A 22,749-nucleotide genomic window follows, 5' to 3' on the forward strand; every position below is an offset into this window, starting at 1 on the left:
TGTGTGTGCATGTGTTTGTGTGTTTATGTTTGTTCTTTTTGCTTTAATGAGATGCCAGCCTATTGAGGTAAGTGTCAGAAAAAGGCCAAATATGTTTGTGTGTGTATGTCTGCTGGTGTACAATTCACTTTTGAGTCTATGTGTGTGTGTGTGTGTGTGGGTGTGCCAAAGGGTTATCAACAATAAAAGGGACCCAGTCGTTGCCGCTAGTGTTGGATAGGTTTTGTTGGCAGCTCTGAGACAGACTTTTGTTCAGCTTTCTATTCCTTTCTGTGTGAGGCAGTTAGAGTGAAGAAAATGTGAGATCAATGTTGCAACTGTAGTCGCTTCTCTGTGTAGTCAAACAGCTTGTGTGATTTTAGTCATCAAGGAAAATCCATATTCCCAGTTCTCAAGTTGATAAGTGTAAACAATGTGGTAATAGTTATTTGTGGTAATTGCTGCAGTGCTGAAAAGTCTGCCGAGGTTCACAATCAATGTGCAGTGGCAGTGCATTGGATGTTGAATGAAATCTTTATACATCATTCCCCCAGAAGGACCATAAACAACTCAGTTTAAAGTGAAACTGCCAACAACAGAATTTTTAAAGACTTCCTTTCACAAAACCACTCTTACTGTATGAAAAATATACAGAAACATGTAAAAAATAAAGATTCAAGAATAAAATAATTCAGTTTTTTTTATTACTTGGTCTTACATCATACATCATAAAGTAGTAAATTTTGTATTTTTAATTGGGCAAAAACAAGATTAATAAGATAATTCACAGATTAATATCAACAAATAAATTAGATTGTAAAACTATTGTTTAGTTTATATTTAATTGTTCATTTAAACAATTAAATAGACTGATTCATACATAAATAAATAATGGAATTTGTAAATCAGTTTGTTGTAGCATTTCCACCTATCGGATGCTTTTCCATTTACCAACTCTATCATTTACGTTATATAAAATCTTCTGTTAGAGTCCAAAGATTCCTTGAACATACTGGGGTTAACCTGGAGATTGTGTGTCTGTGTGTCCATGCGCCCCTGCCTCTGTGCATGTGTGTGTTTGCAGGTGGACCGTACAGAGGTGATTCGTAGCAGTAGCAGCCCAGTCTTCTCCAAGATCTTCCTGGTGGACTACTACTTTGAGGAGGTCCAGAGGCTCCGCTTTGAACTTCATGACATCAGCTCTGGCAACAATGGCCTGCGTGATGCAGACTTCCTGGGAGCCATGGAGTGCACCTTAGGACAGGTCAGTGTGTCTTTTGACAGGTCAGTAGTCAGCCAATTGGGAAGCAGAAGAGTAAGAATAAATAATAAAAAAAACCTTTGGAAAATCTTCAGGATTCTTTAGCGGTCTCCCAGGCACTTAAAGGTCCAGTAACATTTAGGAGGATCTATTGGCAGAAATGTAATATAATATTCCTATTCGTATCAATATAAAATTAATGTGTTTTCATTTATGTATAATCAGCTTAAGAATTGTTGTGTCTTCGCAATCTTGAGACATTTTTATCTACAGAGGGAGCGGGTCCTCTTCTACCAAGTCCACCATGTTGAATCGCCATGTTTGTACAGTCGCCCAGAACAGACAAACCAATACTGGCTCTAAATAAGTTTTTTGCAAGCACCATATTTTCTTCTACACACTTGGAAGGTGAATGCTATTCAGTTGACCCCATGGTTTGTTATCTGGAAAGTTGTTGTTGGAAACTGTTTGCAATTGGGCTCAAACTTTCCAAAAAGGCTCAGCAGGTGATTGCATGAACCAACTATCGCTGTCTATCACGGGCGAACTTCAATGAATCAGATCAATGATCCATATAATGTAGTTAATCTCTTACCGAAGCCAGTCGGGAGAGCAATCTTTTCCACCGAGAAAAGCCTTCAGTGCCTTTCTTTGCTCTTTTTTCAATGAAGAAATACCCTCCAGTTCAACACATTGATCCTTTAATGTAATCTTTGCCAAAACACCATTTACATGTGATTCATAAACTCAAGTTGCATTTTTTGCTATTATTGTATCCCTACACTGTAAACTGTTTAATAAAACAGAAATCTCCTAGAAGTCAGGCTTATACAACTGAATATGAAACACAATGTTCAATATATGCTGCACATCTGAACACATGTTAGAGTCATAAGTTCACCATAAGAACCAGAAGTGCATATGATGAGAGCATGCTTGTACAGGTGAATGCATGACAGGAGTGAGGATCAGTAAGTGCACTTGCAACCAGCAAGTGCATTTAACCAGTAAATCACATACAGTATGAGTGTACCAGTGTGGAATGTGCATGCACAAATGCAGCCTGCTTTCTTTGAGGGTAAGGATTACAGACTGGTGTATATAATCCTTTGTAAAGTGCATCAAGCTTGTTGGGATATTGAACGTATATCAGGTAATGTGTACTTTAATTCGGATGAGGGAGCAACTTTAAGATTAGAGACTTTAGCCGTGGAAGGAATCCTAATGCAATCTTTCACTTGAGGTCGACTCTCTATCAGCATTTACACTGAGCTTTCGTTGTTCTTGATTCCTTGGTTACGTAAAAGCCCTGAGGGTGCTTTAAACTATGTTTTCATGGGATTTACATGTGCATATGCTAATACATATGGCCTTGCTTCTCACTTAATGGTGTCGTTTCCCCTCTTAATGATGTAGCTGTAATCAATATTTAAAAGATTTGCTTTATTTATGTGCTTCATAAATATCCTAGAGGAAAATTGTAATTGCAGTTGTACTCATTAACAAGTTTAGTAAGTTGATTTCAGGAAATCAGCAGCTGAGTCACACCACGTAGAAGGGAACAGAGAGAAAGCAGAGAGGACAGAAAGTACTAAAGGGCTTGTTTCCACTTCTCATTGTCAGAGACGCTATCAGTAACATAAAGCTGGTGGATTTACAATAGTTGGGAGAACTGAGGTAATTCACATGGAAGAAGAGGATTGTGAAGGCAAGAGCCAGGGAGGTTAACTGAAATGGAAAAACATGCTGCCAACATTTTATCTGGGTCTAAACACTAACATTATGGATCCTGCCACTACCTATCCAGAGTGTTGTTAAGTAAAAGACAGCATCAGGGCAATATGAAATGACCACAGACACATATAAATATATTTCTGTCAGTAATAGTAAATGATCTGTTAATAGAAATCCATTAATCTGAAAATTGAGACAGATAACGAAAATGAATCATTTAGAGCATTTAGAATCTAAAAATGAGAGTGAATTATTACTGGATTTACATTTGTTAGGTGACCAGAGGCACACACAACTGGAAATTATTGCCAATCCCACTCTGAATCTGCTGGGTGTGTAAATAGGCAACTGTTTTCTAACAAGTTTGCAATATCATCTTAAAAGTAATATGTCAGCGTTGCGTTTAGAAGCCACATAATAAATAATTACAGATTTGAATAATGAAGGAGGCAAATTTATAATTATGTTTCATTTTAAAATGGAGAATATTTAAAGCCTCCAAAACCATTTTGTATACATATCAGAACAGAACTGCACTCGGTTCTGTGTATTCATACATACAAGCTTTCAGTCATTGATCTTCTTCACGCAATACGAAAGAAAGTGTATATGTTGACAGTCCAATGCAAACACCTGTGAATCACTTTTGCTCTTTGGATGGTAACACAGAATCAAATGACTCCCTGTGATCTGAAAGCATTCCTACCATTGCCGATCCCACTGAGACCACCAACACCTCACTCTGCAGCTTTTGGCAGCTGCCAGGTGCTTTTAGCTCATAGCTTTGGCTCATCCATCTGTGTGGTTGTCTCCCAGTGGATCTCACCTCTCCATGTAAACTCGAGCAGCCAATTACATAGCTCATATAGCACCTGGCCAGCTTTAAATAGTAGTAGGTGAAAAGAGTCAAGGAGCTGGCAGATCAAACCAGGGATACAACACCACAGAAAATTACATATGACAGGTAGTGAGAAAGGTGACTCCACCATGCTGCTTAATGTCCGTTGGATGTGTAAGTAGTAGCGATTGCATGCTAACATTCGTGACACTAGGGTGACACTAACAGGCAAGCTGTCCCTGTGAGGCAAACACTGGAATATGTGAGCTGATTTTGTGTTTCTGTTTGTTTCAGATCGTCTCACAGAGAAAACTGATCAAAGCTCTACTCAAACAGGGAAACACTACTGGAAAGTCGTCCATAACGGTATGACACTGTTTCAGCCCACCGCACTTACACACACACACACACACACAGAAGCACATATCACACACGCACCTCTTGCACTCAGACACTCTGAAGATAATTAATTTGATGATGTTACCTGTTCAATCTGTTCTGTTCCTCATTTCCATCTCATTTTCTCTCACCTCCTTCTTCTACCTCTCTGTCGGTCTCACCCTCCTCCTCCTCCTCCTCCTTCTCCTCTCACCATCTTCTTCGCTATACCCCCACCCCCCGCCCCAAAGGTGACAGCAGAGGAGTTGTCTGGTAATGACGATTACGTTGAACTCTCCTTCAGCGCTCGTAAGCTAGACGACAAGGTTTGTATGACTGTGTGCACGCTTTCAAAATCACTGACAATGTGTGGTTTTCCATTAGATATTAAAGGAGTTCATATTCAGAGATATAAGTTTGAGTGTGTGCGCTTTCAGGAGTGTGTGTGTAAAGAAGTATGTGGGCGGAGGGCTGTGGGACTAGAGCAACTCACACACAATACACAGAAGTACAATCTGGCATTAGAGGAGGCCCTCTGAGATAGGTGGGCACCTCCCCTCTCCCCAGTAACCCCCTCCTATCTCACCCAGCCGACACCACACACAGATAACTATATTAATTTTCAGCCTCCACACACACACGCGAGCGCACAGCCATGGATGACTAATCCAAACAAGTTGTGCCTTAGGGGAAAGATGGATGAGAAAGCGGGAGGGGCGGGTAAATTGGAGAGGACAGGAAAGAGATGGGTGGAAGAAAGGGAGAAAATGGGGTGAAATAATGGTTCTGTTAGTACATGAATGATTTATGGTGATCAAAGGCAGTTCTGAGGCAATGCCTTACATGTGTGTTTTCCCTCTGAAGGATTTCTTCAGCAAGTCAGACCCTTTCCTGGAGATTTTTAGAATAAATGATGACGGGACTGAGTCGCTTGTGCACAGAACTGAGGTAATTACACGTACACACAAACATGCACACACATAGAGGTGTTATTTACCACTTCAGACCTGTGACTAACGGAAACTGTGATCCTTTGTGCACTGGTAGACGATTATGAACAACCTGAGCCCAGTTTGGAAATCCTTCAAAGTTTCTTTGAACACACTCTGTAGTGGTGACCATGACAGGGAGCTAAAGGTGAGTCTGCAACTGTAACTTATTTTTTGCAAGTCATAATAATGAGAAGATCATTTTATTTAACAGTTGACTTAGTCTGCAACAGTCTAAGCATGGAAAAACCTTGGCCACAGTTCCCTTTGTTATTTAAGTTCCCCCAGAGAGACACAGTGTATCTTTAGAGGGAGAGGCCAAACAGCACCTGAAGGCCTGCAGGTGTTTCTTTGTAAGGCTTTTTTTTGTGCAGCATAAAAATGATGAGATTTGTAAAACACAAGCGTACCGCATACCCACAAGTATATTACTGAATCAGCCATAGTCATACAGCTGCCTCAATCATCTCCCTCCATTTTCTTCTCCATGAGTCGAGTTCAGGTCATGTGCCGCTTTCCCTGGTGTTACTGTGTTATTTCAAGAGCCGGACGGGGTGTGAAAGAGCTCAGTGGTCGCCCCTAAACTCTCACCTTTACTTGCCAGAATAGATCTGCGTGTGTGCATTTGTGCAAAAGTGGTGGCCGCACATCAGCTCCAAACAGTTATTCCTTCCCATGAATAAACATGAGCTTGTTCATTAAGTATTCAAAGGCGTCTTAACTCTGCATGGCTCCTGACAGCAGGAGAAAGGGCTCGCACACTCACACACACATGCACATACACATACACATACACACACGCACACGCCATCGGCTATAGTTTCCAGGGCTACCTGTTTGAAGCATCAGAGCTATAGTGAGAAATGGCAGGGTAGAGATTTCTATTCAGACCAGTGCTTCCTTTTCACCTGGCTCTTAACTGACCAATGCATAAATGCATAACCCTTCTCTGCAGAGTCTGTCTGTCTCTCCCTTTGTATTTCTCCTTACCTGTTCTCCACTTCTCTACTTTTCATTCCGTCCCTCCGTCTCTGTCTCCGTCCAAAAGTTAGTATTCAGTGAATAGAACGGAGGTTCTTCATTTTTTCATTACTCTCTTGCACAGCTCTCAGCAACTTGAAGTGGAAGCAAGGCTGCAAAAGGGAGCGCTCGGTCCATCACATGCAATAATTACTGTCAAAAACACGGACACGCAAACGATCCACAAATGATCAGACACACACACACACACGCAGAGACAAAAAAAGACTTCAGGTGCAGGTACTTGGCAGCTTAAGTGGGAGCCAGGAAATAAGGGGATTACTGCTGGTCGTTGTTTTTAATCAAGCGTTGTTGGATTGGTCGCTAGTTGTTAGGGTGACCTTAGACAAGAAGGTCGCAAAGCTCAAGAGCAAAATTACTCATTCACAACCATTAAACCTTTGTGAAAGGTATCAATTATTCAGTGCATGTGCGTGTTAACGTGTGTCTCTATTGACCATCTTCACTGAAAATTATTGATTGTACAAACTCTGCAAGACAGATATTGTTGGCTTTTGTCACCTTTTGAATTGATGGGATTGTTTTGTTATGATGCGCTAAGCCTTGGCCCCCTCTGACCTGCGCTTTTCACTGGCGATTGAGGCCATTTTTCTTGTCTAGTAGCTCCTTTGAGAGAAACAAACTATTACGCCTAAACACACACATACACACACGCCCACACACACATAAAGCTGTCTCTTAAGCCACGTCCCTCTCAGCATCTTCAGATTAATATTTCACCGCTCCATTGCCCCCCCACTAACACTGCCTTATCAATCATTCAGCATGGCATTTCCCTGCCATGAGTGTGTCAGTGCGTTTAGGTGACAGTGTTGCAGCTGCGCTCTGACTGAGGGAATGTGTGTGCTTGTGTATGTGTGTCTCTTTGTGTCTGTTCCAGTGCACAGTTTGGGATTGGGACTCCAATGGAAAGCATGACTTTATTGGGGAGTTCCAGACCACCTATAAGGAGGTGAGAGCAGAGCAGGAGGGCAAACAGGTAAGCACAAACACACACAAATGGATGAAAAGAGTAACGACTGCACACTGACTCTCCACAAATATATTTAGATGGACAACGGTTTAATAATGGTTACACAAAATGTTTAACACACTTAGCAATAAGCTGGTTATCCAACCTGCTCAGGGAATGATTACAACTGAACTGAAGTGTGTCATTAAAACTCAATCAAAAATATGTCAGATTTATCTTAAATATCACCAAAAAAAAAGGTTATATGAGTAGAAAGATTAAATTGTGTGCATGCCAAAAGTTGCAATGGGATTATTGCCGGAAAGATCTCCACACACATGCACCTGTTAACACACATGATTGTTATAATCAAAATTATGGACAGCTGTCAACAAGAAGCTATACAATACATACAAACATTTCCAAGACAAAATGTCATGTTTGTCATGACATTTTGTGAAGTGCTCATTGCTGGTCAGGTTTCTAAAGTTCTCTGTGTTTTCGCCACATAAGGAAAATATTATCCATCTAAATTCATTTGTTGTTGTTCTGTTTTTCAATATTGTGAACCTGCATGTGATGTGTGTGTAATAACCCTCTCTTTCTGTACTGTGTGTTGCCTAGATTCAATGGGAGTGCATCAACCCTAAATACCAAATGAAGAAGAAGAATTACAGAAATTCTGGCGTTGTCATTCTTAACCACTGTAAGGTGAGGTAACAAATTATCCTTGTACTTACTTGAAATCCCTCGCTGTTTGATTCTCACAGGTCGAGCAGGGCTGCAAATAATGATTGCTTTCATTATTGATTAAAGTTGCTCTGAGGAGTGTTCTCATAAGCAAACAAAGGTTATGTGTTTCTCACCAAAACATATTGTGTGTTTCCTTGAGGTCTAACAAATGATGAATGCATTAAAATTTAAATTTTTTACATCCACATTTGCTTGCTGTACTCTTCTTCTTCTTCTCTGTTTTTATTGGCACATGTCTACACTTCTTGGTGCATTAGTGCCACTAACTGTTCATTAATGGAATGAAACCAGTGGCAAGAATTTCTTTTTTTTGTAAAATAATTTGCACCATAGCACCACTAGTGGTGAAAAAAAACCCTCCACAGGGTACCTTTATTATGTAATTCTGTTGATTAGTCGTTTTAATTGATGAATGAATGTCAGAAAACAACCAACAGTACAAAACCACAGGTATTAAATTTACAATGAAATGAAAGTTAAGTTAAGTTAAGCAGCAGATGCTCATGTTTGTTTGAATTTTGGTTTAATTGTTATTGGTTAAGTTTGCATTATGTCTGGCGTCACCACTGCATAGACCACAGCCACATTCACCTCATTCAGCTCTTATCATAACCAATCTTAAATTTCAACATTTGCCCTGACAGATCATCAAAATGTATTCCTTCCTGGATTACATCATGGGAGGCTGCCAAATTCAGTTCACAGTGAGTTTTGTCACATATAATCTCCTCAATATTCAAAGCAGCATGTCATGCCCACTCATGCTGTGTGAATGTATGTGTGTGTTTGTGTGTGTGTGTGTTACTGTCCCAGGTGGCAATAGACTTTACAGCGTCCAATGGGGATCCCAGAAACAGCTGCTCCCTCCATTACATCCACCCCTACCAGCCCAATGAGTACCTCAAAGCGCTGGTGGCTGTAGGGGAGATCTGCCAAGACTATGACAGGTAGAACCCACTCCATCAATCATCATTTGGCTAATGATGGCACACACAAACACACACACACATACACACACACATGCACGCACGTACACACACACACACACACACACACACACACAAATAAACACTCTCACGCATACACCAAGGACCAAATCCTTTCATAAGAGTGTTTGTCATGTAAAAAGTTACATTATATTTGTCCTTCCTGCTAAAACCTTTCTCCATCTTTTTCAATAAATTTGTCTTTCTCCAGTGATAAAATGTTCCCTGCCTTTGGTTTTGGAGCACTCATACCACCTGACTTCAAGGTAGGATACTCGGGATGTGTGTACGTGTGTTTGCAGTAGCAGTGGGAGCACAGCTTGCTTTTGATCAACATGAAAAGAGAATGCATCTGTCAACCCGTAAATTGGACTGAACGTGTTGTGCTGAGTGTTTCGTTTTAACGTGGCGGTAAAAGGCTTTGTGTTCTCCGTCCCGCATGTAGGTTTCACACGATTTCGCTGTGAACTTTGATGAGGACAATCCTGAATGTGCTGGTAAGCTATCAAACAAACACACTTGACTTCTTGACTCACAGAAACTTTCACATTTATACATCACAGGACCAAAACAGTCCTCCTGTATCACTGCTGCACGCTTCTCATCTCTCCCTCGCTGTCAGTCCCATATTTCTCCCTCTGTATCTGTCCCCACCCCCTGTTTCCTCCTATTACACACACAGGCATGGACACGCACTTAGATACACACAGACACGCATGCAGCTGGGAGGTTTGTCGCTATGCTGCAGGAAGTATTTCAGGCTCTTCGATTCGGAGAAAAACAACACTAATCTGTATGTGTGAAATGGGCTTCTGTGCTCTTCTCCCCACATAGCTGCCTTCTTGCTGTGAAGGTGTGTGCGTGTGTGTCAGCAGTTGTGGACTATATGGGAATGAAAAATGCCCAGTCACCTTGGAGTGCAATCACATGCACAGAGTCTGATTTATTTTAGCAGATACTTTTGCAAGTACGAGAACTCGAAGAGTCGGCGAAGTCAATAGAGAGGCATTGTTCCTCTTCTTCTGGTGGACCACCATGGGACCTTATTTCGGAAAAAATTTGGACGCTAGTCAACGGCAAAAGACAAAGAATTTTTGAATCCGTTTGAATTCTGTCATGAATATATGATGCTTGTCAAATTAAAAGATAATTTTGCAAGTCTAGAAAGTCACAGTTACAGTGTAAGACTGTGAAAATACATAATTAGAAAGATTACACACTGACTTCTTCACAAGCTATCCAGAGCTACTGAAGTTATGAAGCCTGTGTTCAAATGGGACCAAAAATGAATGATTTGTCTCTTGCCTTTGTAAAAATATTTTCCATAAAAGTTTCATCGGAAGGAGAGGGACCTTACCTTTCTATGGAGTGCAATATATAGACAGATTTGTGTGTGTGTGTGTGTGTGTGTGTGTGTGTTGCAGGGATCCAAGGCGTGGTGGAAGCCTACCAGAATTGCCTCCCCAAGATCCAGCTATATGGGCCCACCAACATTGCCCCAATCATCCAGAAAGTGGCCTCGTCTGCCTCTGAGGAGATGCACACCAAAGAGGCCATGGTGAGAGAGAGAATGAGAAAAAAGGACTATTTCTTTCCTGTTGTTGTGACTATTGGTGTTTGCACTGGCACACAGGGAGTCAAGGGGAAGACAAATAGCAATGAAACGATAGAAAGTGAGACATCGGAGGAGGTACAAGATGGAACAAAGAAGAGCAAAAAGAGATGAATTGAAAAGAGGGGGAGAAGTGATTGATATTAATTTAATTCCAGTCATAAATTTTAGAGCCCAAATTTCTCTCTGCCTTAATGCCTCCCGCATCTCTCTGACTCTCCGGCGGATTAGAATGAGTTTTATTCAAATTAGCCTCTGACAAGCAGCCACTTTTAAAACATAAATTTATCCAACATCTATTTCTCCCTCCCCCACATCCTCTTCCATTCCACCCACAAATCTTTCCCTGTCCCACCAGGAATACTTCATCCTGCTGATCCTGACAGACGGCGTCATCACCGACATGGCGGACACACGGGAGGCCATCGTGCACGCCTCCCACCTGCCCATGTCCGTCATCATCGTCGGCGTGGGCAACGCAGACTTCACCGACATGCAGATACTAGATGGAGACGACGGTATCCTGCGTTCACCGAAGGGCGAGCCTGTCCTCCGCGACATTGTCCAATTCGTCCCCTTCAAGGACTTCAAACATGTGGGTGGCAGTTGGGAGGAGGGGTAAAGGGACAGGGATAGACGTTCTTAAAATTCTGAAAAGACCATAGAGCTTTTATAAATGCATTATATGCAGAAAATGTGACTAATTCTCCAGCGAAGTCAGGCAATATGAAGACATATACACCACTATATAAGAATGCAGCAGAGCAGATTTTGGTGCTAGATCCAGTTTATCAGCTATTGCTGTAGCTTGTGTTGCTTCTTCTTCACAGCCAGTGTAAGTATAGTGGATTCCAAACTGTACTTTAAAACTTTAAAGCTTTCTCAAGTTGAGTAACATCATTAAAGGGGGAAAAAAATGGTCATAAAAGAGTCTCTAGTCATAAGAACGTTAAGAAATTTCACACCGGGGCCACAAGCTTAAAACAAAGTGAGTGTAGTAGTTCTGTACTGATATAAATCAATGCTATTTTCACTTCCAAACCTCATTTTCTTTTCTTTGTCTAAACCAGCAAAATTATTACATAGAGCAGTGGCAGGCTAATAGTAGCCTGGGGGTCAAATCTGGCTCCCTAGCAAAAATATTTAGCCCCATGACCTTTACATGGATTTGCACAAATTTACTGTAGATAACAATGTAAACACAAGGCTCATTCAAATCCCAATAAGTATGGTGTCATGACCTCTAATAATAACCAATGTCCCCACATACAAACCGCAGCTACTGTGCCTCGTTCAGCACCAGGCTATTTGAACAGTGTGTGCTGCTGGAATGAAGTCTGGTATGACCAGTAGCTTATGGGGGGAAACTTTTGGTAGAACTTGCTATGTTATTGAGTTAGTTTGCTACACTATGCTTTTTACACAAAGTTTTAGCACTTGTGATGACCACTTGAAAATGTATTTAAGGCAACAACAATAGCCATTTTATTCAGCTATAAATCAAGCAGCCAACTGTAGTCGGTACTGCAGCACAGAACATAAATATTTCATAAATGAGTCATTTCACACCATAAGCTGCTGTTACAGTCATTGGATACAATACTAAAACAAACCAATACATCAATTTTAATCTTAGATGAATGGCTGTAAAAGAAACATATTGAAAACATACTGTATCTGTCCACCATGCAGAATGTCTCCCCAGTGAACAGTGCTGTAAAAGAAGCCCATGGTTGAACTTAATTGCTGAGCCCTGATTTAGAAGGAATTGTGTGGAAATGTGTGATTAAAGTGAACAACACTGAGAATCAAACCAAACATTTAATTCCAATTTTAAAACGTTGACAGAAACATTTTTCAGCGCTCAGTGCTTCGTAGTTATATCTTAGATACTAAAAAAGTATCCACTTGGGGTTACTTCTACAGTAGCTCTGTCTGTGCTGTATTCAGGGGGCAACAAGTGTGAACGTGTGGGCGTAATATGCTTGGTGTGCTCGTCAAAACACATCAGCTATCTGCTCACTGTGTGTTTGTGTGCGTCTCTCTCTCTCTCTGGTGGCATTAATTTTTCCTGGCTTTGACAGGATCTGTTTGGCTGGGTCTGATATGGTGTGTTTGGTCTGTGACAGGTTGAGAAATCAACCAATTACATCCCAGCTAAACAGAAGGAGATGGGGGAGAATGTAGGAAGGAGCTGAAACATATAGTTTATCCAAAAGTAGAGAGGAGAGGTGAAGAATAAATCTGGGGGAAACAGAAGAGGAAGTCGGAGGGAGAGAGACATCGCCCGTGGTGGTGATGGTGGTGGTGCTGTTGGAGGGGGGTCAACAGGAGACCGGAGCTAAAGACAAAAGGGAGCGAGGGAGTGTGTGACAGAGGTGGAGAGGTGATTTTCTGCTCTGTCGTTTCTTTTCAGAAGGGATTAGCAGGACGGAGCTGCTGTGTGACAGGCTGAATAACAGGTAGATAGGAGCCGAGGAGAAGAGCAGGAGGGAGGGTGGAAATGAGAGGAGAGGGGGGGTTGGGGTGGGTGCACTTTGATGATGCATTGTCTCGGGGAATTATGTGAGACGGAGTACGACAGACTCTCTGACTTTGAGGATTCGGAAGTGTGTGCGGTGTGGGAGAATGTGTGTGCATGCCGACAAGTGGCTGGCCTGTACGTGTGTGTGTGTGTGTGTGTAGGAATGTTTTCTCTCTTTTACATTTAAGAGAACATTCTACCATTTATTCATTACATTCATCGCCACACCTTAAGTCCTTTGAGGGAATAAAACATTTAACTTTAGTTTTTTATTATGTATCACAAAAAAGCAAGCAGGAGAATTACAAAAATAACTATCCCAGTGTTCTACAACCTTCTACCAAACCACTCTAAAACCCCCAAACCCATCTAAGCTTAATAGATCAGGACATAATAGATCAAGATACAATAAATAATAATCATCACTCGGCTGACATACTTATGACAGATCTTTAACTTGAACTGAATAAACCACAAGGCTGGAATGGGCTACAATAGCCTGAAAAAAAATCCTGTGTCAAGAAAAGTGTTAAAATATTGTTTCTTTGTAAGTATAGAGGTTTCCAACATAAATCAACCACCTTAAGTTATCACAAACCTTTGTTAATACACCAAAGTTTTTCAAATAATATACTCCAATATACAGCAAATACAACTGGACTACTTTGCATAATTAACTTACACAGCATAAACTGTACTAAGAGTTAATGTACATGATCATCTACTTTTGTAAAGTATAAAGAGAGAGTCTTCTTTCATGTATTACTTTTTTTAAGAAATGAAGAGCTCTGCTGTGTTTTTCTCCTTGAGCACATATATAGAAACCAAGCTATGGGACTAGAGGACAAAAGGTGAAAGCAGGGATGTTGTGAGGTTGTCAAATGAGCTTGTCAGTTCACATCAGTCTCACTGGTCTAGACCTTTGACAGCATCAGGCCAAAAAGTAAACTCCAGCATCCTAGAATCGCACATGGCTGGTGATGTGTATGCATTTGTGACCCCTCTCTTCCTCCTCTTCTCTCTCTGACTGTCTCTTTGTTTTCAGGCCTCCCCAGCCGCACTGGCTAAGAGTGTTTTGGCAGAAGTCCCTAACCAGGTGGTGGATTATTACAACGCTAAAGGCATCAAACCCAAGTGTATGTCGGACTACGAGTCCACAAGGACCTTCAGCCCCTGACAATGGAATACATGCAAACATACACTCAAATACACACACGCATATATATATCATATATATATACTTTATGTACTGTATAATACATATACACATGCAAAAGCACAAGCACACACACAAACAAACAAACATGTACACATTAGGGTACTACATACTACATACGGTAGTCTAGCTCAGAGAATTAGCTCGTTCTGGTGAAACAATTTGAACTACTCCATTGATGACTATTGCATGTTTGGCCACAGTGGCATCACCTGGGAAATTATTACTATCTACTGTATATCTGAAAGATGTTTATAGAAATAAGAGCAGTCTTCTGAACCAGCATGCAGACTCAGACCATAGACCACCCAAAGAATGACACTCCTACCTTATTTAGATAACTAGCAAGTATATAGGCCAAAAGATCTGTGGGTAGAAAAAAATATGTGATTGTATAGTCGAAAATGCTTAGAATTAGCATTGCAAATGTTATTTATAGGAATGGTAGTCCCTGTTAGTGTACTGCATAAATGCATGCATAATTCAGCTCCTGCTAATATCCAATCTCCAGTAGCCTGCTTGCTAGTTATGAAATAAAGTATCTCTGTCATTTGAGTGACATTCAGGGTTGTCTTGGGTGGTTGGGGTTCTTTTCTACAGATTTTTGTTGGAGATTTTGCTAAATGGAAATGAACCACAGAATAATTGTAATAATTTCTTAATAACCTTCTTACATTGTAAAGAGTTTTGGGAGGATAGCAAAGCGTGTGTGGTAGACACTCATCTGTGAGCTGAAAACTGTTTTTTTCTGTATTCTGCATGTTGATTATAATAAAGACACTTTGGTTTTCTCATTTTGGTGTGATCTGATGTTTATGTTCTTGGGTTAATCATGTTGTGGGGACATTATTTGTATTCATACAGTCATAAAAGGGGGACCAAAAGCTGGTCATCATGGATGTTAGGGTTATAATTAGGGTTAGACATACTGATTATGGCCAATGTAAGGTTAAGTCTCAGAGGAATTAGCGTAGAACAATTGAATTCCCTATGCAATAAGAAAACAACTTTGTGTGTGTGTGTTGAGGCATCCAGTGGGGAGGTATAATCTAGAGAATAACAAAGGCAGAGCAGGTGGCAGCCTGTTAGTTGATTTATTTTTCTCTCTGCCTCGTGAGCTTCTGTCTCCCGGTTTGCCACTGAATATGCAGACCATTTGTATATGCAGGTTAGATATCACACATCTCTCTCTCTCTGTCTCTCTCATGGACAGCTCTGCCTTGTTGTTGAATGAAGCAGCACTCCACAATACTTTAAACTGCCACACACACTTCCTTAACACATACAAATGATGCTGTCGGCTCATAGACACCTTCTCCAACTACATCTCTCTTTCACTCTTTCTACATTTCCCAGACAGACATTAAAATGCAAGAATAAATGATTTCACTAATCTCCATACAGTTAATTAGGGCGAACCAAAGTTGGGCTGTCCTGAGAGTAAACTCCATAGTGCCTCAGTCTCTGACGCTCAGATCAGTATTCAACACATGAGCTTCCAGATATCTCTTTCTGAGACCACCCACATCAGTAGAGTTTCACTGAGAGAGACTGAGAGGACTGGTTGTGAAAAAAGGCAGGGAGAAAACACTTAAAATGAGGAAATATCATACTGTAGGCTACCTTCTATTCAATTCTGTTCAGCTATAAATGTTTCATTGAATTAAATGACACAATGAGGCAATAATAAACATGATAAAATTAGAAAAAAGGTTTCATATGTTACACAGTATATTGTTATTTAGGAGACATCAATCAATTGAGAAATCAAAAGGATTTGTTTTACTTGATGATTGTGAGATTAAAATGCATTTATCGTGTTGTCCTTCATTGATAACTGAAACATCAACATTTCCATGACAACCGGGCAAACGCATCTTGATGAAGACTGTCAGTTTCCAAGGTCACGAATTAACTTTTAAAATCCCCTTTTAGCATCGTTTAGTTATAAGTCAAGCCGTCAACAACGTTTTATCAACCGTGTAAGCATAATACCGTTAATTAGATTTAATAAGTTAGCAAGTTAACACGTTTGCTAAAAAAAAATATAACGGTGGGTGCGCGGAACCTTTGGCACAAGCCTCCGCGCTGCGTGGGGGAACTGTTTTGGTCACGTACCGGAAGTAGCCAGGGTGACATTTAGAGCAACGAAGGCATGGTTGTCCATTTCTCGTGAGACTCCCATGTCCTTCTAGTTTGTCTGTCTCTTTATACTTCAGTCCAAGTGTTTGCACTGAAGAGCGCAATGGCGGCGTGGAGCTGTCGGTTTGTCCTCCGGAGAGGAACAACTCTGTTTTCTCTCCGAGCAGCAGCTGAAAGGTGGCTAATGCTAACGAGCTAGTCGTTCTAATGTAACTGAAGTTGACTTAAAATGCAGCTTAGCTGAACCGAAGGGAATAGATGTGGTTGGAGTGTGTGCATTGATTCATTATTGTCCTTGCTGTTTCTCTCAGCAGAGCCTGTTATTTGACAATAAGTTAGCCGATGTTAGCAGCACTTTCCCATTGAAAAGTAACGGTGGAGCTAGCTGAACGCGTCTGCTTCATAGTGACAAAGCGAGTTAATATCCAACGTGTTTCACCGTTTAACTGCAAATCATTTTGATGATTTCTCTATGTTTGTGGATTGTAATATTGTGCAACAGTGTTTTCACTGTATGGAAACTTTTTCATTTTTCTACACAACATGTTGAAGACTTACTTAGAGCCTGTTACTGAGGACAACACTGATGAACAAATGAGTAATGTGTTTCTAACCATCTGAAAGCAGACGTGGGCAGGCTTTGCCACTAAGGTTCATTTAGTCCAGTGCCACTATTTTTTTTTATTTTTTTTTAAATCTGTCGTTAAGCAATGACATTTATACACTTAAATGCTGAAACTGTCCGTGTGGATGTGTGTTCCTGCTTGTTACTCATCAGTAAGGACACTGCAGTCTCTGCAGCGACAGATTGAGAATCAGTGACCCGTGTTCAACTTTTAGCCATCTAAAAGGATAAAAGGACAGAGTAGCATGAGATCAGAAGCAGCAAAGCACACTTCAGTGTAGGTTATTACAGTGAATACATAAATTAGCACAGGAATGGTGATCCTGGTGAAATTAAGCAGTAACAATGTTGATGATAATGTAATTCATTTATCAAAATAAAATAAATAGGAGAAAGTGCCATGTCAGTTTTTGAAAATGTTAACATTTGTTGCATATCTGTTTAGTATCACTGAATAAATTAAATTTGGCACTTTTAAAAAGCTGTTTAAAATGGTAGGAAATTGTGTTTGGTTAATCTAACTATTTTCAGACATTTTACTGATTAAAATATTAAAAGCAAAGTAGTCTGCTGCAGTATGTGTATACTGTACCACGTGTCACTCTTGTATTGATTGGACACAGTTATATGTATTTGTCTGGCCATTTTCAGTCTAAATCTGGACATAAGTGATAATCCTCCTCGTAAATAACTGCACTTATCTCTTTACTTGCAGTCCTGCCCATTTGATGGGTTGTATTAGGACAGTAAAGACCACAACATGGTTTGAGGAACACCTCACAGAGGATAACCAGGAGTACATGAGGAAGAGCATGGCAGAGGAATACAGAACACAAACAGCTGAAAAGCTCAACCCGCTCAAAGATGAGCCCTGGCAGCGACATGAGTGGACAGAGGGTGGGTGTCATGATTTGTGACAGTTGTTTACATCCATGAGTCTCATCTCTGTTGTCTCGACTTTAACCATCTTTACATCTGATCCTCTGCCCAGGCAGTCGAAGAGTTGGGTTAGTGGCAGTGAAGTTGGGGATGGCTCCTATCTGGACGAAAACAGGAGAAAGGCATGTCGTCACCATGTTACAGGTACCATACACGAACACACACACACACACCTGTTTTCTGTTCTGCCTTAGCTGTGTTAAAAACAGCCACAGGCATTCTTCAGGAATGCTAATGTGTGTTTATGATCACCATCCATAATGGCATGACCAGCAGGTCAGAAAAGAAGTCTGATAAATTGGATTGTTCTGTGGAGTGTGGGGACAGAATAGTAAATATTAAACACCTGCAGGCTTTGATCATGCATTCAAAATGCCTCAGTGTTCCTCAGAAAGCTACTCCTCCCTTACAGCAAGGTATAAGCAGGAGGTATTTGATGTTATTCACATCACGTTTTAATCTCATCGGCGAGTGTGTCGGTGAAGAAAATTGAAAGCAAACCGTGGCCGTGTTTTTTCACTCTACTCTTTACTGCATAACAATCTCTAATTTCAGTGTCAATAAAATGTCAACGTTAGCAGTCGGACAATTAATATGAGATTTAGGGCCATACAGAAGCTTGTATCTCCGTCTGCTGATTCACTTTAGTCACATTTAGTCTTTCATTTTATTTTCAGCAAATACAGGATGAAAAGTTACTTTCTGTTAATGCAGTATATTAATACACTACAGATTTGATTGTTACAGTTTAACTTTTATGCGGTATATTTTCCTCTTCTCTCCTGATTTATTTGCAATGTATTGAGTATTACCAAATGCTGTGAGGTTATCAAAAAAGTGATTATTGCATGTTTGTTTATGTTGTAGTTTAGGAGGAAACGGGTGGCGCAGTGAAAACCACAATCAGACTATGACTTATTGTTCATCCGTCCTTTATTTTGTTTCTGTAGGTGGAGGACTGTCATGTATTAAAATACCTGCCCAAAGAAGAATATAATGGACGCACTGCCGCCCTCTTGGTGGGAGGAAAAAACGCATCGCCATTCTATGTAAGAAATATCTGTTGATATAAAAACTGTGTGACAAAGGTTTTTATCTTAGCTGTTAAATTGGATGTGTTGACATTTTATGATCTCTGGTAAGTGCTGTTATAAGCACATTCTTGTAGCTGTCATTAAGTTCAGTTTTTCAGGCTCAGTTTTCTTTAAAGTTGCTATAATGGAGGTTTTTATAATAATGTGTCAAATGATGATGTGAAAACAATGAAAGGGGTTGCTCATAGTTTTGAACCTACAGGGAACTACCATCTGAATCTGCTTCACCCGAATCAGCTTTACAGAGCTTTATAGCGAGTTCAGGGTCATTGTTTAGCTCTCCATCCCGCAAATTTACGATTTACCTTCATTATAACGTCGTCGTCAGATGCAGAAGGCAGCTGTTTTCAGTGAAAAGGCTCTAAAATCCCACTGTACACCAACTGCTCGGCACCAAACACCAGACAGACAAAGTTAGGAAGTAGCTGGTGGACATAGTGGAGGAGCAGCTACAAAGCAGGAATTTTTTCCTCATGAGTTAATAGAGACCGAATAGTGGTTATAGCCGGTTTGCAAGTATTTCATAAGTTTTTTTGATAAGTAATAAACCTATCTTCTCTTTGAGTTATATGAGGTAATTGAAATAGAAAACTATTATTGCAGTAGCATCATTAATTTACTCTTGCTTTCATATTAATATTTTAGCGCTTTTATCTTAATTTTGTATGTTCATGAGTGGTACTCCTGGGTTTCTGATTGATTTGTTCCGTATATGTTTTAATCTGGAAAGCACTTTGTGCTAATGCTTGAAAATGCTTTACAAATGTTATTGTTTTTATTATCATAAAGTCAGCGGACTGACTGTTACACAGCTACATTTACCTAAAGTTCGCTGAGTTAATCTTTACATTTTTAAAAGGAAGAATGTTTTATTTCTCCTCCCAAAAGTTGCGTAGTCTCTCTTTAAACAAAAATAAAATGTTTTGAAATGAGATACAAATTTATTTAAAAATATTGCAATGAAAAAAAATGTTTTTTCATAATTGGGCTGCAGTATTTATAATGAGCAGCTGTCCTGACACAGAAATGTCTTTTAATTATTCTGTGCTTATTTGTTTTTTCCTTCCAATACCTTGAGATATTGCCAACATTACTTAATTCATTGATTTTTTTTTTAATTTTAACAAAGCCTGTTTATTTGCTTCAGCAAAGCTGTCATGGAAAATGTAAAAAAAAATAAATATTGAATAGGCCATCTGATAAAAATCTCAACATTTTAAACTAACTTTTAAACACACAGTAATTACATTACTCATAAATATGGCAAACATATATCTTATAATGCCAGTCACAATGCATTTAATAACAGCAGAGCAGCCAGTTACATATTTTTTGTCATTTTAGTTCTGGCGACATTTCATAATCACGCAAAAAAATCAAATCAGTGTGACAGCCTTATGGAAACATAACTGAATTTTGTAATTTCCCTCTGCCATTGAGCTCATACCAGGCCTCCCAGTTCTAAGACCTTTTTATGAATACAGCCCCATAGTCAGGAAATTATACTTACCCACTAACCATCAGTTATTTCATCTTAGGAGTCTAAATAAATGGGATCCAATACATGTCCTTGCTGCTATGTCCCACAAACAATGATAGGCACACACACACACACATTTGGATCTTTGATGCTCATAATAAACTCTTAAGGTCCCATCACTGCCTCAGTCGGCATCTCAGAACTCTGTAACACTGAGGTGACGGACAGCAACATTGGCTCCTCAACTTTCTCTGAACCCATACTACCTCCTCAAAAAGGGTAGACAGATTTAAAGAAGTTGTTTTTAGGAAAATCACCCGTTAGTATGTATGAGAGGGGATTTGTCCTTTAAATGTTACATCCATCTTTTTAAGATAAAAAACAAAAGAACAAGGCTGAATAAATCAAGGTGGGATTTATTCATTGGGTGCTGATAGATGCGTGATGGGCTGCTGTCGGGGTTTCACTCTCTCTCGAATGTGAAGTTGTTTGAATCCAGCTCACGCAGCCACATTACTCTCTAGTCAAAGACAGAGTTTGTCGGGAGAGTGAAGCTGGCAGGCTGGTTTTCAGTCAACAGAAGGGGAGAGAGAGAGTTTAGAGTGACTGGAGGGGCTGAGATGTGAGTGAGCCGAGTGAAAGCAAATGTCAGAGACTCTCGCTGCCAAGTGTGCGTGCGTACGCCTGTGTGTGTGTGTGTTTGGCTCCCATATAGTCATAACAGGCCCACAGTCAATTTTTAATTTTGAGTCGCACTCAAGTGCTTCCTTTAGCACTTAATTTCCCTCCTTTCATCGTTATATTTGTCTGTCTTTTCCATCACTCTGACTGACAGATGTCTGAACAGCAGATGGAGATGTATAGGGATGCAGGAGTGCCTCCAAAGCAGAAAGTCTCCACATTTAAAGTCACCGACAACGCCATCCTCAAGCCAGGTATACCCACATCTGTTATCTCACAGTTAAAGCAAAGCTCAATCACAACACACGCTGGACTCTAATATCTTATTGTAGCCGGCAGAGCAAGTTTTACATTAATGTAATCTCGTTTGCCATGTGTTCAGGCACTCCTCTGTATGCGGCACATTTCCGTCCGGGGCATTATGTGGACATCACAGCCAAATCGTAAGTTCTGCTCTGCCAGCTTTCTCTCCTCTGGGCTTCCTTTCCTATTACGCTTATTGACTTTGCAAGAATGTGCAAAGCCCTCTTTCTATATCATTGTGCTGAGGTAACATAAATGAAAATATGAGTGTGCAAACATTAACTTCCTTCTGTGTGTGTGCTTAGCATTGGTAAAGGTTTTCAAGGCGTAATGAAGCGATGGGGGTTCAAAGGTCAGCCAGCCACCCACGGCCAAACCAAAACTCACCGTAGACCGGGAGCTTCTGGACCTGGAGGGGTAAGAGACACACACACACACAAAGATTATCCTCCGTGCCAGACATGAACAGTTGGCTTCCCATAATCCAGTGATGTGAGCATGATTGTGTTGTTCATCATCTGCGTCTAGGATCCAGCCAAAGTTTTCAAAGGAAAAAAGATGCCCGGCATGTTGGGCAACATTAGCGTCACAGCTTATGGACTGAAGGTACACACACACACACACACACACACTCACACTCACAAGGACACGCGCACAGATGTAGTTTTGAACTCGTTTGTCCTTGACTGCAATTTCAGTTCAATATTCCCTCATCTGCCTCCACTCAATCTCTCTCTCTCTCTCCCAGATATGGAGGGTCAATACCAAGTATAATGTGCTGTATGTTCACGGCTCTGTCCCCGGCCACAGGAACTGCTTACTGAAGGTAAAAATAATCATGCACACACACTCAGAAGTGAAGTTAGAAGTCGAAGGTCAACCCCAGCATGCTTAGTGTTCTGACAAAGACGAGTGACCTTGCACCTGTAAAACGCTGTCACACCTGCAAGACACTGTGATCTATCTTCACTGACACTATGCTGACTCAGCAGTGTGTGTGTGTGTATATGCATCTGTTTGTGTGTTTTTCTATGAGGGAATGAGAGCGCGCGCCTCAATGATGTTAGTAATATCCACTGCATCCATCTCAATACTCAGCATGTTGTGTTCGCCTTGTGTGTCTGTGCACGGACACACACGCAGCCTATTATTTGTTTTGCAGGCAAGCGATAATGAATACAAATGTGCTTTGCATTTCACCCAGCTCAGCTGTCTTGCATGC

General features: G+C 40.6%; 2 protein-coding genes across 2 annotated transcripts in view; both read left to right on the forward strand.

Moving 5' to 3' along the window:
- Positions 1-1,063: 1,063 nt before the first annotated feature.
- cpne4b (copine IVb) lies at positions 1,064-15,050 on the forward strand (the record flags this gene model as incomplete). Its single annotated transcript, XM_035681045.1, is given in 14 exon segments — positions 1,064-1,243; positions 4,107-4,178; positions 4,442-4,516; positions 5,055-5,138; positions 5,238-5,327; positions 7,101-7,199; positions 7,797-7,883; positions 8,570-8,629; positions 8,739-8,872; positions 9,123-9,177; positions 9,357-9,408; positions 10,336-10,469; positions 10,882-11,118; positions 14,093-15,050. Coding segments are annotated over 14 exon segments (1,491 nt in total), but the record flags the coding sequence as incomplete, so codon positions are not given.
- A 1,311-nt stretch (positions 15,051-16,361) lies between these two features.
- Positions 16,362-22,749, forward strand: part of mrpl3 (mitochondrial ribosomal protein L3) — a 7,796-nt gene continuing 1,408 nt past the window's right edge. The window contains exons 1-9 of the mRNA XM_035681050.1: positions 16,362-16,582; positions 17,746-17,927; positions 18,022-18,113; positions 18,920-19,018; positions 21,379-21,478; positions 21,607-21,667; positions 21,833-21,944; positions 22,056-22,133; positions 22,276-22,353. Of these exons, the coding sequence (XP_035536943.1) occupies positions 16,509-16,582; positions 17,746-17,927; positions 18,022-18,113; positions 18,920-19,018; positions 21,379-21,478; positions 21,607-21,667; positions 21,833-21,944; positions 22,056-22,133; positions 22,276-22,353 (876 nt within the window). The 5' untranslated portion in view covers positions 16,362-16,508. The remainder of the gene's footprint in view (positions 16,583-17,745; positions 17,928-18,021; positions 18,114-18,919; positions 19,019-21,378; positions 21,479-21,606; positions 21,668-21,832; positions 21,945-22,055; positions 22,134-22,275; positions 22,354-22,749) is intronic.

Source organism: Morone saxatilis, unplaced genomic scaffold (assembly GCF_004916995.1).
Source record: "Morone saxatilis isolate NCDOM2014 unplaced genomic scaffold, NCSU_SB_2.0 Contig9, whole genome shotgun sequence".
NCBI classification, from domain to species: domain Eukaryota; kingdom Metazoa; phylum Chordata; class Actinopteri; family Moronidae; genus Morone; species Morone saxatilis.